This window comes from Rhincodon typus, chromosome 18 (assembly GCF_021869965.1).
Source record: "Rhincodon typus isolate 14 chromosome 18, sRhiTyp1.1, whole genome shotgun sequence".
NCBI lineage: Eukaryota > Metazoa > Chordata > Chondrichthyes > Orectolobiformes > Rhincodontidae > Rhincodon > Rhincodon typus.
In genome coordinates this window covers 399,830-415,721 of record NC_063349.1, presented here as the reverse complement: position 1 = coordinate 415,721, position 15,892 = coordinate 399,830, and the positions used below count along the sequence as shown (strand labels likewise).

General features: G+C 41.2%; 1 protein-coding gene across 1 annotated transcript in view; it reads left to right on the top strand.

Moving 5' to 3' along the window:
* kdm5a (lysine (K)-specific demethylase 5A) overlaps window positions 1-15,892 on the top strand; it is a 197,881-nt gene that overhangs the window by 162,597 nt on the left and 19,392 nt on the right. Inside the window, exons 22-24 of the mRNA XM_048607799.1 lie at window positions 666-1,217; window positions 3,375-3,518; window positions 10,988-11,150. Of these exons, the coding sequence (XP_048463756.1) occupies window positions 666-1,217; window positions 3,375-3,518; window positions 10,988-11,150 (859 nt within the window). The remainder of the gene's footprint in view (window positions 1-665; window positions 1,218-3,374; window positions 3,519-10,987; window positions 11,151-15,892) is intronic.

Sequence of the window (15,892 nt, the reverse complement as noted above, 5' to 3'; positions counted from 1 at the left end):
AAAAATAGGTGATTTTTAAAAAATTTATAACTCCCCAGAAAGGCCCTTGTGGCACAGTGGTATTGTCCCTACCTCTGGGTTGTGGAGGCCTGTTGTCAAGTCCCACCTGCTGCACATGGTGTAATGACATCTCTGAACAGTTTGATTGTGAAAATATCTATATCTCCCCAGAACTGTTCCAGATATTGATGTGTTTAATCGCGTCAGTGTGAAATATGTGTAATTATGTTTTTGCTTTTGAAATTTAGCCCATTCATGCCAGATAAGGACTGAATAAAACAGTGGTAGAAAATAGTTTTAACTCTTTCTGTAGATTTAGAGTTCTCCTTTCTTAACAAAATTTACAGATGACCAAATTATGATTATTCCCTTAACACGTTTTGTTAAAATCCAGACTATATACTCGTGTTCATTTATTTTAAATCCCATTGTGAATATAACAAAGTTGATGTTTTTAATTTGTGTGTTATTATAAAATATCCAAAATTATTCAAAACTTGGAAGTTTTCACTGATCTGTTGGTCATTTCTTGTTATGCAGTGAAATTTAATTTTTAACTCTTAATGAAATTGCTGATATTACTTACTATTTATATCCCTAGTCTTGTCAGTACTGATAAGTTGTGTGTCAATGTGTTTTTGTAAAATTCTTTCGACATTCTTCAGATTGCAGGCTTCCGTGCAATGGAACAAAAGGAGTGTGAGGCAATGCATTCTTTGAGAGCAGCAAACCTGGCTAAAATGGCAATGGTGGATCGAATTGAAGAAATCAAGTTCTGTGTCTGTCGCAAAATAGCCAGTGGATTTATGCTACAGTGTGAACTTTGTAAAGACTGGTTCCACAGCACCTGCGTTCCTCTGCCCAAAACTGGCACACAGAAAAAAGGACTGGGCTGGCAAACCAAAGAAGTGAAATTCTTGTGCCCACTGTGTATGCGCTCTCGAAGGCCACGGCTTGAGACCATTCTTTCACTGCTCGTTTCTCTTCAGAAGCTTCCAGTGCGTTTACCAGAAGGAGATGCCTTGCAGTGTCTGACGGAGAGAGCAATGAGCTGGCAGGATCGGGCCAGGCAAGCCCTGGCCACAGATGAGCTGTCTTCTGCACTTGCAAAACTGTCTGTGCTAAGCCAGCGAATGGTGGAACAGGCAGCGAGGGAGAAAACAGAGAAAATAATTAGTGCTGAGTTGCAGAAGGCAGCAGCCAATCCAGACTTACAGGTAAAGAAAAAAAAAAAACAAGCACCTGGGTAATGAAGTGACCAGAAAACAATGTGATGTAGGAGCAGAAATAAGCCAATTTTGGCCCATTGAGCCTACTCCACCTTCAGTGAGATCATGGCTGATCTGATGACCCTCAACTCCATTTTTCCTGCTTTTTCTCAACCCTTCAACTCCATTTTTCCTGCTTTTTCTCAACCCTTCAGGGGTGGCACGGTGGCTCAGTGGTTAGCACTGATGCCTCTCAGTGCCAGGGACCTGGGTTCGATTCCACCCTCAGGCGACTGTCTGTGTGGAGTTTGCACATTCTCCCTGTGTCTGCGTGGGTTTCCTCCGGGTGCTCTGGTTTCCTCCCACAGTCCAAAGATGTGCAGGTTAGGTGGATTGGCTGTGCTAAATTGCCCATAGTGTCCAGGGATGTTCAGCTTAGGTGGGTTATCAGGGGATGGTTCTGGGTGGGATGCTCCCAGGGTCGGTGTGGACTTGTTGGGCCAAAGGGCCTGTTTCCACACTGTTGGGATTCTATACCATTCTATTCCATTCTATGCCTTCATTCTCTCAATGATTTAAAATGTTTATCTAACCTAGAATATACTTAAAGACCCAGCCTTGGCAGACCTCTGCAATAAAGAATTACACAGATTTACCATCCTCCAGAAGCAAAAAATTCTTCTTCAAATCTATTTTAAATAGGTGACCCATTGGTCTGATATTAGCCCCCTTGTATCAGACTGTTCCACAAAATGAAATCATCTTTCTGCAATTTGGTATTATCCTTAACTTCCTTAATCATGGTGGGTTTATCCCCTTCCTAGGAGTCTTCATTCCTCACTGGAATATATTCGATTGCTGTGAGTCGCAAACTATTTTATTAAATATCTGTCATTGTTCCTTAGTCTCCTCGAAGAAAATTAATCCCAGGTTAACGTCCAGAAACGTGGGCAAAATAAATGGGTCATTTTCTGAGTGGAAGGTGGTGACAAGTCAGGTACTTAAAAGACTTTTACAAATTAAATGAAATCATTTGCACTCCCTTTCATGTTACTTGCAAGTTTCATCTCATATTCCCTCATTTCCTTTTCCCCCTTTGAACTCTTATTAAACAAGGCACAATCGGGATGAATATTATCTGTCAGAGGCAACAGTTCTCTTCAGATTTGGAAATTGTACCTTTACAGAACTACCTACCAAATGTCCATACTATGACCAAGAAAACCCATTTCTATCCCTGTAACAATGACTGACTTGACTTCTCCGCCAGCTTATGTGCTGCTGAAACCTTCATTTTTGTATACTTTATCTCAAGACTTGGTTATTTGAATAAATTACTTGCCTGCTTCCATAGTTTTATGCTGTGGGGAATAATTCAAAACTCTATCTCAGTCCTAACTAATCAAATCCCATTCACCCAACTTCCCCGTGCTACTGGCGCTAGATAGGAACATATCAGTGAGGAGCAGAAATAAGCCATTTGGCCCTTTTTAAGGCTACTGGCTTATTCAATGAGATCATGGCTGATCTGTTCCCGAATTCCACATTCTGCTGTAAACTTCAGATTCCTGTTAGGAATCCACCACTGTCTCTAAAAATATTTATTGACCCTGACTGCTGAGGCAAAGAGTTCCAAAGTGGCACAACCCCTCAAGGAAAAAAAAATTCACCTCATCTCTGTCCTAAAAGGTCAACGTCTAATTTTTTAAGCAATATCTTCTGGTTTTGGTGTTGCCGCACAAGAGGCTCAAAAGAAAGGAAAATCTTGATTTTTAAAATTCTTGTTCTTAATTTTCTTTTCCATTGCCTGTTTCCTCCTGATTCTCTATAACTTCGTCCAGCCATACAGCCTACCCCTACTTCAAACCATGCAGGATATCTATTAACTACCAATTCTGGTTTAACATTTCCACTACTGATGACCCTGTCTTTAGCTGCCCAAGCCGTGGGTTCAGGAGTTTCCCCTCTAAATCATTCTGCCTCTCAACATCTTTTTTTCCTCCTTTTTAAAGGTCACCTTAGAGCCTACTTTTTAATTCAGCTTTAGGCTATCTTTCCTAATAGCTCCTTATTTGGCTTAATGTCAAATTTTGTTTTGTATTGATATCTAAACGAGATGATGTTAAGAAATTATCTGACAGAGGAGTTGGTCTTATTTTTTTCCAGGAGCATTTGCAGAGTGTCCAACAATCTGCTTTCAGCAGGAGCATGGGGAGTTTGGCAAACTCGCCCAGAAAATCTATTGAATTGGATGAGGAAGAGACCGATTCGGATGATGATATCAGAGATGCATACCGCTACGAGAGAAAAGTAAGTCGGTTTTAGACTGGGGAGGAGTGGAATTGCTGCAGGCCTGTGTGTGGATTCTGTCTGCTGCTCCCTCTGAGGAATCCTGAGCTGACTAAGTTCAGAAGAATTCCGCATTTCAAAATATTGGAGGAAATTATCGCTAATTGTGGAATCCAAATAGTGTCAGCAAAAGGTGATTTGATGCTAACTGGACTATTTGGGCTTTTGTCCTCTTATTAGTCTAATGAGTAAAAGATGTAATGTCCATTGAATTAAGCAGCTCCATTCCTCCATTATATTTTCAATAACTATATCCTGTACATCTCAGAATAGCATGAGGCCGTTCTACCAACCGAGACGATGCCAGCTTTCTCTTCGAGCAAGTCCAATCAATCTCATCCCCTTTTCTATCCCTGGAGACCTGCAAGTTTATTTTTCCTCAAGTCCAATCCGTTTCCTCTTGAAATCATTGAATGTCTCAGCTTTTACTGTCACAGACAATGAATTCATCGTTATTATCACTTGCTGTGTTTTAAAAACAAAAATCCACTGTCTTTAACATTATTAGAACACTTTCCTGTTTCAACTCCCCGAAAATAGATAGGAATTTAAGATTGTTGGGTGAAACAGTGAATGCTTAAGGAGGTTTGGAAACAGATTAGACACATACTTATGAGGAGAATTATATTGTGAGGAAGGGTCCCTTGACCTGAAACGATAACTCTGATTTCTCTCCACGGATGCTGTCAGACCTGCTGAGCTTTTCCAGCAATTTCCATTTTTGTTTCTTATGACGAGAGCCACAGGATACTGATAGAGTTCCCTGCAAAACAAAGGCTACAACAACTTAAATGAAACAGGAACAGGGAGACTAAGTTATACACCAGATCCAAGCTTAGCCAAAAAAAAACTGAATTCCAGAGGCGAGATGAGAATGACTCCCCTTAACATCAAGACAGCATTTGACCTAAAGTGGCAGCAAGGAGTCCTACCAAAACTGGAGTCACAGGTAATGGAATAAAGGTTTAATTTTGTGGGAAGTTGATGGCTCAGTTTTATCACTAGACTATTAATCCAGACACCTAGATAATTCCTGGGGACCTGAGTTTGACTCCCATCATGACAGATTTGAATTCAGTAAAAAATCTGGAATTCAAAATTCTGTTGATGACCATGAAATCGTTGCTGATTGTTGGGAAGAAAACCCATCTGGCTCATTGATGTCCTTTCAGAAACTGCTGTCCTTACTTGGTCTTGGCACTTATGAATGGGCAATAAATGACTGGCTTAACCAGTATGCCCAGTTCTTGTGAATGAATGAGAGGAAAAAACCTCATAATCATTGGCCATTATTGCTGCCTGTCTGATGGTTGCAATCCTTTTGGTCCTCAACAAAGTTTCCTCCAAGCTGCAAGGCTGTCTGCATATGTAGTCGCTCTAAGGTTCTGTACACGATAGTTGGCGTTAGCAATGGTTTCTGGTTCCAGAAGTCGCTGCCACACACAAACCTCAGTGGCCAGCTCGGCCAGAAAGAGAACTAGAGGGAATGCTAGTCCTCAACATACATTCTTACTACAGAAAGTGAGTTTTTAAACTCCTCTGGGAAGATATCCTCCCAGAACTCAAGGAAATAAGGGAAACAAGTGGGGATGTTTTGGACAGCATACATATTAACAGAGAGGAAGTGTTTGCAGCCTTAAAACGTGTTAAGGTGGATAAATCCCTTGCGCCTGATCAAGTCCATTCTCTGACGTTGTGGGAGGCTAAGGAAGAAATTGCAGAGGCCCTTGCAGAGATTTTTGTTTCATCTTTAGCCACTGGTGAAGTTCCAGAAGACTGGAGGGTGGCTAATGCTGTTCCATGGTTTAAGAAAGGCAGCAAAGGCAAGTCAGGGCACTACAGGCCCGTGAGCCTGACATCAGTTGTTGGAGAGGATACTGAGGGACAGGATCAACCAACATTTGGATAGTCACGGTCTGATTAGGGGTGGTCAGCATGGATTAGTGCGCGGGAAGTAATGTCTGACAAATCTTTTAGAGTTTTTTGAAGAGGTAACCAAGAGGATGGATGAGTTTAGGGCAGCGGTTATTGTCTATATGGACTTTAGTAAACCCTTTGACAAGGTCCCACACAGCAGGCTAGTCATAAAGATTAGGTCGCATGGGATCCAGGGAGAGCTAGCTAATTGGATTCAAAATTGGCTCAATGGTATGAAGCAGAGGGTGATGATTGGAAGTTGTTTCTCCGACTGGAGACCTGTGACTAGCAGTGTGCCACAGGGGTTGGTGCAGGGACCTTTGTTATTCGTTATTTACATAAATGATCTGGATGTGAATGTACAAGGCATGATTAGTCATTTTGATACAAAATTAGGAGGTACTGTTGATGGCGAGGAAGGTTATCAAAAATTGAAGGGATCTTGATCAGATGGAGAAGTGGGCTGGGAATTGGCAAATGCAATTCAATGCAGATAAGTGTAAGATGTTGCACTTTGGAAAGTCAAACCAATGTAGGACTTGTACAGTAAATGATAAGGTCCTGAGGAGTGTTGTGGAGCAGAAGGAACTAGGAGTACAAGTACATAGTTCGTTGAAAGCGGCGTCGCAGGTGGCCAGGGTGATGAAGGCATTTAGCATGCTAGCCTTCAGTTGGGGCATTGAATATTGGAGTTGGGACATTATGTTACAGTTGTATAAGTTGTTGGTGAGTATTGTGTACAGTTTTGGTCACTCTGTAAAAGGAAAGACACAGTTAAACTGGAAAGTGTGCAAAGAACATTGTTGAGGATGTTGCCGGGACTCGTAGGCCTGAGTTATAGGGAAAGTTTGGCCAGGATAGGACTTCCTTCATTCTCCTACGTTCCAAGGAATAGTGACCTTATTGAGGTGTATAAAACTATGAGGGGCATAGATAGGATGAAAGCATATAATCTTTTCGAAAGGATGGGGAATTGAAAACTAGAGGGCAAAGACTTAAGAAGGACGGCATGGTGGCTCAGTGGTTAGCACTGCTGCCTCACAGCACCAGGGACCTGGGTTTGATTCCACCCTCTGGTGACTGTCTGTCTGTTGGAGTTTGCACATTCTCCCCGTGTCTGCGCGGGTTTCCTCCGGGTACTCTGGTTTCCTCCCACAGTCCAAAGATGCACAGGTTAGGTGGATTGGCCATGCTAAATTGCCCATAGTGTTCAGGGATGTGTAGCTTAGGTGGATTATAGGGAGATGGGTCTGGGTGGGATGCTCCAAGGGTTGCTGTGGACTTGTTGGCGCGAAGGGCCTGTTTCCACACTGTAGGGATTCAATGAGAGGCAACTTCTTCATGCACAGAGTGATGTGTATGTGGAATGGACTGCCAGAGAAAGTGATTGAGGCAGGTACAATAGCAACACTTCAAAAAAAAACAACATTTGAATAGGTACATGGATGAGAAGGGTTTAGAGGGATATGGACCAAATGCGGGCAACTGGAACTAGCTGAGTGGGCATCATGGTCAGCATGGACCAGTTGGGTTGAAGTGCCGGTTTCCATGCTGTATTACTCGATGACTCTATAAACTACATATGATGTAATAGAGTTAACCTGCTAATGCTCAGACCTATGTCAAAATTAATTTGCATTTCAAATTCAATATAGGTTTGCTCTGACCATTTCCTTAAATTCCAAAGCCTTTGCCAATATGCCTTAGGCATTAATTCCAAGCCAATATAGTTTTCTCTGCAACATCATAATTCTGACAGAGGCAAAATTTTTCTGTGGTTTGCCTATTAACTTGATCTGTAGAAGCAATGTCCTCTTTTAACCTTATTCATAAGAACATAAGAACTAGGAGCAGGAGTAGGCCGTCTGGCCCTTTGAGCCTGCTCCGCCATTCAATAAGATCATGGCTGATCCTTTCGTGGACTCAGATCCACTTACCCGCGTTCTCACCGTATCCCTTAATTCCTTTATTGTTCAAAAAAAATCTACCTTTTTTTAAAAAACATTTACTGAAGTAGCGTCAACTACTTCACTGGGCAAGGAATTCCATAGATTAACAACCCTCTGGGTGAAGAAATTCCTTCTCAGTTCAGTCCTAAATCTGTTCCCTCTAATCTTGAGGCTATGCCCTCTTGTCCTAGCTTCACCTACCAGAGGAAACATCCTCTCTACTTCTATCTTATCTATTCCCTTCATAATTTTATATGTTTCTATAAGATCCCCCCTCAACCTTCTGAATTTCAATGAATATAATCCCAATCTACTCAGTCTCTCCTCATAAGCCAACCCCCTCAACTCCGGAATCAACCTAGTGAACCTCCTTTGCACCCCCTCCAGTGCCAGTACATCCTTTCTCAAGTAAGGAGACCAAAACTGCACACAGTACTCCAGGTGTGGCCTCACCAGCACCTTGTACAGCTGCAACGTAACCTCTCTGCTTTTTATTTCAATCCCTTTAGCAATGAAGGACAAAATTCCATTTGCCTTCCTAATTACTTGTTGTACCTGCAGACCTACTTTCTGTGATTCATGCACAAGGACACCCAGGTCCCTCTGCATAGCAGCATGCTGCGACTTTTTACCATTCAAGTAATAATCCTTTTTACTATTGCTCCTACCAAAATGTATGACTTCACATTTATTTACGTTGTATTCCATCTGCCAGACCTTTGCCCACTCACTCAATGTATCTATGTTCCTCTGCAAAGTTTCACAGTCCTCTGCACACTTTGCTTTGCCACTCATCTTAGTGTCATCTGCAAACTTTGACACCCTACACGTGGTCCCCAACTCCAAATCATCTATATAAATTGTAAATAATTGCGGACCCAACACCGATCCCTGAGGTACACCACTAGTCACTGACTGCCAGCTAGAATAGCACTCATTTATCCCCACTCTCTTTGCTTCCTGTTAGTCAACCAATCCTCTATCCATGCTAATACTTTACCCTTAATGCCATGCATCCTTATCTTATGCAGTAGCCTCTTGTGCGGCATCTTGTCAAAGGCCTTTTGGAAATCTAGGTACACCACATCCACTGGGTCCCTATTGTCCACCTCGCTCGTAATGTCTTCATAGAATTCCAAAAGATTTGTCAGGCATGACCTGCCCTTCATGAACCCATGCTGCGTCTGCCCAACGGGACAATTTCTATCAAGATGCCTTGCTATTTCTTCCTTGATAATAGACTCAAGCATCTTCCCCACTACAGAGGTTAAGCTAACCGGTCTATAATTCCCCATCTTTTGTCTACTCCCCTTTTTAAACAATGGCGTCACATTGGCTGTTTTCCAATCTGCTGGGACTGCCCCAGAGTCCAGCGAATTTTGGAAAATTACCGCCAGTGCACCTGTTATTTCTCCCGCCATCTCTTTTAGTACCCTGGGATGCATTCCATCAGGGCCAGGAGACTTATCAATCCTTAGCTCCATTAGCTTGCCCAACACTACCTCTTCCGTAATTATGATTGTTTCCAGGTCCTCACCTACCTTCGTCACTTTGTCAATTACTGGCATGTTATTAGTGTCCTCCACTGTGAAGACCGATACAAAATACCTGTTCAATGCCTCGGCCATTTCATCATATCCCATAACTAAATTCCCCTTCTCATGCTCTAAAGGGCCAACGTTTACTTTAGCCACTCTCTTTCGTTTTATATATTTATAGAAACTTTTCCTATCTGTCTTTATATTCTGTGCTAGTTTTTTCTCATGTTCTATCTTACTTTTCCTTATAGCTCTTTTTGTGGCTTTCTGTTGACCTTTAAAGTTTTCCCAATCTTCTAGTTTCATGCTGTTTTTGGCCACTTTGTATGCCTTCTCTTTCAATTTGATAGCCTCCCTTATTTCTTTAGACACCCATGGCAGATTACCCCTTTTCTTACAGTCCTTCCTTTTCATTGGAATATACTTTTGCTGAGCACTTTGAAAGATTGCTTTGGAAGTCCTCCACTGCTCGTCAACTGTCCCACCATAAAATCTTTGTTTCCAGTTTACTTTAGCCAAGTCCTCCCTCAGTCTATTGTAGTTCCCCTTGTTCAGGACCCTGGTATTGGATTTTATCTTCACACTCTCCATCTGTAATGGAATATTCATATTTCTAGCCAGTTTGTCAAATGACATGAGGAATACCTTCATATCTTTTATCTTGAACTTTAAAACCTGTGTAAACTTAAATATTTCCTCATTGGACTTCAAATTTTTTGTCCAATTCTTCCTCTGTCATTTCCTGTTTAATCTGTATCACTTTTATGCTTTTATTTGCTGGCTTTTTGTTTTCCTTTGCAATTCTAGTTTTTTCATTTCCACTGTTTTCATTTTCTTTGCCATTTTCCTTTCCCTGTCTTTTTCTGCCATCTCCTCTAGTTTTTTCATTCTCTCACATTCAAGCTGCTTTAGTCCAATTTTAGCCCACATTCAAAAAGAAATTTGTTTAGAGAATGGGACTCTGCATGTGACTGTATGTCACTAGCAGTATGTGTAAATCAGCTATGTTACGAGCTTTACTGATATCCTAAGTTGGTTGTTAGTATAGCTGTTGGCACACTTGGGATCGTTAAGTAAACATATCAATCATTAAAATTAGGTCACAGGTTAGCAAGGCTTTTGAGAAAAACAATTCAAGCAACAGGCTTTATTTTTAGGGAGAGGATTAAAAAGTAGAGAATTAAGCCTAAACTTGTACTGAAATTGTTTAGTTCATACCTAGTGTACTGTGTTCAGTTCTGGACACTATATTGTAAATTGGATATCGAGGCAGCATGGAGGGTGCCAAGATTTACAAGGATGACACCAGAAATGTGTGAATGCACGCATCAGGAAAGGATTGACAGTCTGGATCTCTATTCTCCTTGAAATGAAGGCTAAGGAATGACCAAATTGAGATCTTTAAAATGATGACAGGTCTTGATAAAGTGGATACAGAATGTTTCGTTTTGTGGAGAAGAGAGTACCTGAAGTGGTCAGTGTAAGAATTTCACTGAGAAATGGGGTTTCAGAAGAAACTTTGTTTCCCCAATGAGTGAATGAAAGTCCCAAAGGGAAGTGAATAGGCTTGTCCAGCTTCATGTCATCAGTGAGAAGGAAATGGTGGGCGATAATGATGGGTTTTAATGAGGAAAAGTGGGAGTAAGCACAAGTAGGGCAAAAATATTGACATGGATTGTTTTGGCTGAATGGCTTGTTTCTGTGTCATATTGCCAGTGTCATCCTATGAAATCCATGTTTTCAGAAATCTCCTTGAGGGATCTTTCAAAACTCTTCATTGTCAATATTAACTCCACCTTTCTTCCTGCTTATGCTCAATTTATTTTTACTTTGTTGTTAAGGGTCAAAGGATACAATTAATGACCTTTGGGAGAACTGTTTAAGTCCAATAATATAAGAGTTCTTGTTCTGTGATGTGGTGTCTAATGCATTTTGCCCACATAGGCTGTGAGTTGTGTAAACAAAAGTCTAAAGTATATTTGTGTTGAGTATTGATCTCAAACTGTTAGTTTTCTTTGTTTCCCAGGATGGTGCAAGCAGTGTCTCATCAGGTAGCTTGGAACCAAATCTATTCTGTGATGAAGAGATTCCAATCAAAGCAGAGGAAGTGGTGTCACATGTGTGGCCAGCGACTCCATCTTTCTGTGCTGAACATGCTTACTCTTCAGCATCAAAGTCTTTCTCACAAGGTCAGTCTTGTCTCTAACACTATCCTGTTTGTGTCTGGCAGTATCCCCTTAGAATCATAGACTTTTACAATACACAAGGAGGCCATTTGACCCATTGTGCCTGTACTGGCTCCTGAAAGAACTATCCAGCTAGTCCCATTCTCCTGCCCTATCTCTGTGACTCTCTAAATTCATTACTTTCAAATATATATCCAACTCTCTTTTGAAACCTTATATGGAATCTGCATCCAGCACTCTACCAGGCAGCACATTCTTAAGCCACTGTGTAATGTTTGTTTCTTTATTTTTCTACTGTTACGCCAAGAAGACTGTAGTGCTGAACTTTTTAACTTATTTATTTCTCTTAACTAAGATTTTGGAGCTAAGATGGCGCCATGTATGGTGACATTGTATACTTCTCACTGTACTGTTGTACCCCGTACATGACAATTAAAATCTAAATCTGAAAATGTGTACCTGTTGGTCGAACAGTACCCTCTAATACCACTGTTTAATGTGCACCTACTGGTCTGGCAGTATCCAGGTGCAGAAATCATCTTCCTTCTCTATCATCCTGTGAAGTCATGGCTGATATGTGTTATAAAGCGAAGGTTGACCCTTCACCCCCACTCCTGCCCCCAACCCCGAGAACTAAAACTGAAACACCCAAAGAGGAGCACCTTGCCCCATAATCTGTAAAAGGAGAGTGATAAGTGGTGTAACTTGCCTTTCAGCAGCATCTAGTGGTTAAATAAAATAAATCCCTGACAATCACTTTAAAGTCAACAAGTAACAGTTTATTTATCTAACTCTAACAGTGAACAAATTAACTAAACTATAAACAAACCGAATAAATGTTCCAATAAATATAAGCCCCACTTCTTCTTTTTATATAATTTAGTCTCAAAATTACAGCCAGGTTGCGTCTTCCGGAATGTTCTGTGCCTTCTCCGTCGATTCTTCTGTCAGAAATATTAACTAGTTGTGCCGTTGGTACCGTTGTTGTTTAAATTATGCCTTAGAGAGAAAGCACTGAGGAGACTGAGAAAGCCAGCAATTCTCTCTTGAGAGCTAGCTTTGGCGGATGGCAGCTAGCTCTAGGATTTTGTCCAACTGCCCCCTTCTTTTTGTACCCTTGATGACATATCAATATTTCTTACAATATGATTGGTCTTATGTTGTCAAAACCATCAGATTTAAATTTAATAGGTTTTTGGTATCTAAGTGCCTGGTTCAAATTGATTGGCTAAATTCACAAGCTTGTTGTCTTGGTAAAAGCTGCTTCTTGGCCTGCTAACTGTACGGACTTTCGATACAAATGTTTCAGTTTGGGTGCTGTCTGTGTTCTTGCTAGCTTTCAAGCTGCTCCTCACCAATATCAATTTTAAATTTGTAAGCACAGAAAAAGCACCTGATCTTTTAAAAGGACCATTCAATGCTTTTCCCCCCCCCTAGAATTTTACAAACACTAAATTCTAACTTTCTGCCTCCCAATCCTCAAGTTCTCTACCCAACTTCGCAATACCTCTCCCCTTAAGAAAAAAACCATTATTATGAAAAGATGGCTTCGTTTTTTAAACTTTACTTTATAGCTCATTAATCTAGAGTTATGCATTTTATACTAATTCTATATACATAATTTTGAGCACTACTGTTTCTATCTTACATAAACATTTTTCTTTTGAACTTACAATAAAGCATCCGCGGTAGTATTTGCACGACCTGCAACATGTACAATCTGTAAATTAAATGCTTGTAATATTAGACTCCAATGAAATAATCCAACGTTCTTGTCTTTAAATCTTTCCAGAAATGTCAAATATTTGTGCTCAGTATACACCATCATCTCTGCATTGTTTGCAATGTAAGCATTGAAATGTTGTAAGGCCATTACCAAACTCTACTCTTTCTCAATAGTTGAATATGTTTTCTGGTGGTTAAGTTTATTTGAAAAGTAACTGATTGGCCTTTCAATTCTGCCATCATCCTCCTGCAACAACATAGCTCCAACCCTTACATCACTTGAGTCAATAGCGACTTTAAAAGGGTTCAAGAAATTTGGCGTGGCTATAACTGATGCTGTGGTTAATGCTGCTTTTAAATTTTCAAATGCCCCTTGGCATTGTTCTGTCTACCAAAATTTTATGTTCCTTTTTAATGAATTCGTCAATGGTGCAACTATGCTGCTAAAGTTTGGTAGAAATTTCCTGCAGAATCTGCTCATTCCTAAAAATTGTAGCACTACTTCCAGGATGGTGTTGGAAATTTCTTGATGGCCTTCGTCTTGATGTTCCTCAGTGTCATCGATCCGTATCTGATGTTGTGCCCGAAGAATGTGACTTCTGCCTTAACAAATTCTGTTTTTACCACGTTTATGAACAACTTTGCCTTCCGTTGTCTCGCAAAGAGCTCTGCCAAATGCTCCATGTAATCTTTCGATGAATGGCTAGGAACCATTAAGTTATCTGTGTAGACAGCTCAGTTAGTCAATCCTGCAACAACTCTGTTTATAAGCCTTTGAAAAGTGGCTGGTGCGTTTTTCATTCCAAAGGGCATTACTTTAAATTGATATAGCCCATTTAGGGTTACAAAAGCAGAAAATTCTTTTGCTCTTTCTGACAAAGGTACTTGCCAGTAACTGCGAAGTAAGTCCAACTCTGTAATCTAAATGGCTTGTCCTACTTAGTCCACACAATCCTCCAGCCTTGGAATTGAGTTATGAGTCAGATTTAGTCACTGCACTGACTGTCCGATTAATCTATGCAGAATTGTTCAGTACCATCAGGTTTGGGAACCAACATTATTGACGAACTCCACTTGCCTTGACTCGTCTCCAGGATGTCTTCTTAGAGCATCACTTCCACTTCCTTCTGAACCTGTGTTGCTTCGAGAGAATTCCACACACAGTCACCCGAGGGTGGAATTGAACCCGGGTCCTTGGCACTGTGAGGCAGCAGTGCTAACCACTGAGCCACCGTTCCACTCCTTGGTCTGACTGAATCTCTCTGGGTGGTCCATAATGGATAAAGAAAGCAAGCAACTCATCCAAAGCCTTTCTTGCCTTGACATTCCGCAATGGAATTGCCTCCGGAAGCCTGGTAGACTCATCCATTATAGTTAACAAATATGGTTCCCACCTTTGGTTTTAGAGCGGGCACCTACATAATCAATTATAATTCGCATGAAACATTCTTCTAAAGCAGGAATTGGCATCAAAAGGTGCTGGTTTTATCATTGCCTGTGGTTTTCCTACCATCTGACATGTGTGACAGGTACGGCAAAATTCTTCAACCACATCTTTATGTAATCCAGGCCGATGGAAATGCTTCTGTGTCTTAGCCTGTATCTTCCTCACTCTGAGATGACCTTCTACAGGTAATTTGTGTGCTACCTGCGATACTTCTTGTTTGTTTCTATTGGCCACACAATCTGATGAGCTTTCGCATCTGCACTAACCTGCCAAGGTCTCTATTTCTGCCTTAAGATTTTATCTTTAAGGTAATAGCATTCTGGATTCCTTTTCTGAGTAGGCTTTATGATGTAAATTGTTTATCGTTTTATCCTTTCTGCTAATTCTCAAAATATCACTTTTTTCTGTCTTCTGAACTTTCTTGACAAATTTGGGAAGCAACTTTGTCCCCCCACCAATCCTCTTTAGCAATGTTGAGAGCCAATTCCAACTGAAGTTAAATAGATTTTCCACTTCTCACCTAAGTTTTATTCAAAGATCTAGGACACTAATCCCTAAGTCTGTTTAAATCTGCTGGGACCTTTCGTACTCTAAATTTGTTCAAATCTGTTCTGATCTGTTCAGATCTTTCTAAATCTGTTCAGATCCTGGACACGAGCCCCCAATCTGTTCTCAAGCGAAGGTTGACCTCCCCTCTGAAAACAAAGAAAATTACAGCACGGGAACAGGCCCTTTGGCCCTCCAAGCCTGCGCCAATCCAGATCCTCTATCTAAACCTGTTGTCTATTTTCCAAGGATCTGTATCCCTCTGCTCTCTGCCCATTCATGTATCTGTCTAGATACATCTTAAATGACGCTATCGTGCCCGCCTCTACCACCTCCACTGGCAACATGTTCCAGGTACCCACCACCCTCTGCGTAAAGAACTTTCCACGCATCTCTCCCTTAAACATTTCCCCTCTCACCTTGAAATCATGACCCCGAGTAATTGAGTCCCCCACTCTAGGGGAAAAAGCTTCTTGCTATCCACCCTGTCTATACTTCTCATGATTTTGTAGACCTCAATCAGGTCCCCCCTCAACCTCCGTCTTTCTAATGTAACTAATCCAAATCTGCTGAACCTCTCGTCATAGCTAGCGCCCTCCTTACCAGGCAACATCCTGGTGAACCTCCTCTGCACCCTCTCCAAAGCATCCACATCCTTTTGGTAATGTGGCGACCAGAACTGTACGGAGTATTCCAAATGTGGTTGAATCAAAGTCCTATACAACTGTAACATGACCTGCCAACTCTTGTACTCAATACCCCGTACGATGAATGAAAGCATGCCATATGCCTTCTTGACCACTCTATCCACCTGCGTTGCCACCTTCAGGGTATGATGGACCTGAACACCCAGATCTCTCTGTGCATCAATTTTCCCCAGGGCTTTTCCATTTATGGTATAGTTTGCTCTTGAATTGGATCTTCCAAAATGCATCACCTCGCATTTGCCTGGATTGAACTCCATCTGCCATTTCTCCACTCAACTCTCCAATCTATCTATATTCTGCTGCATTCTCCGACAGTCCCC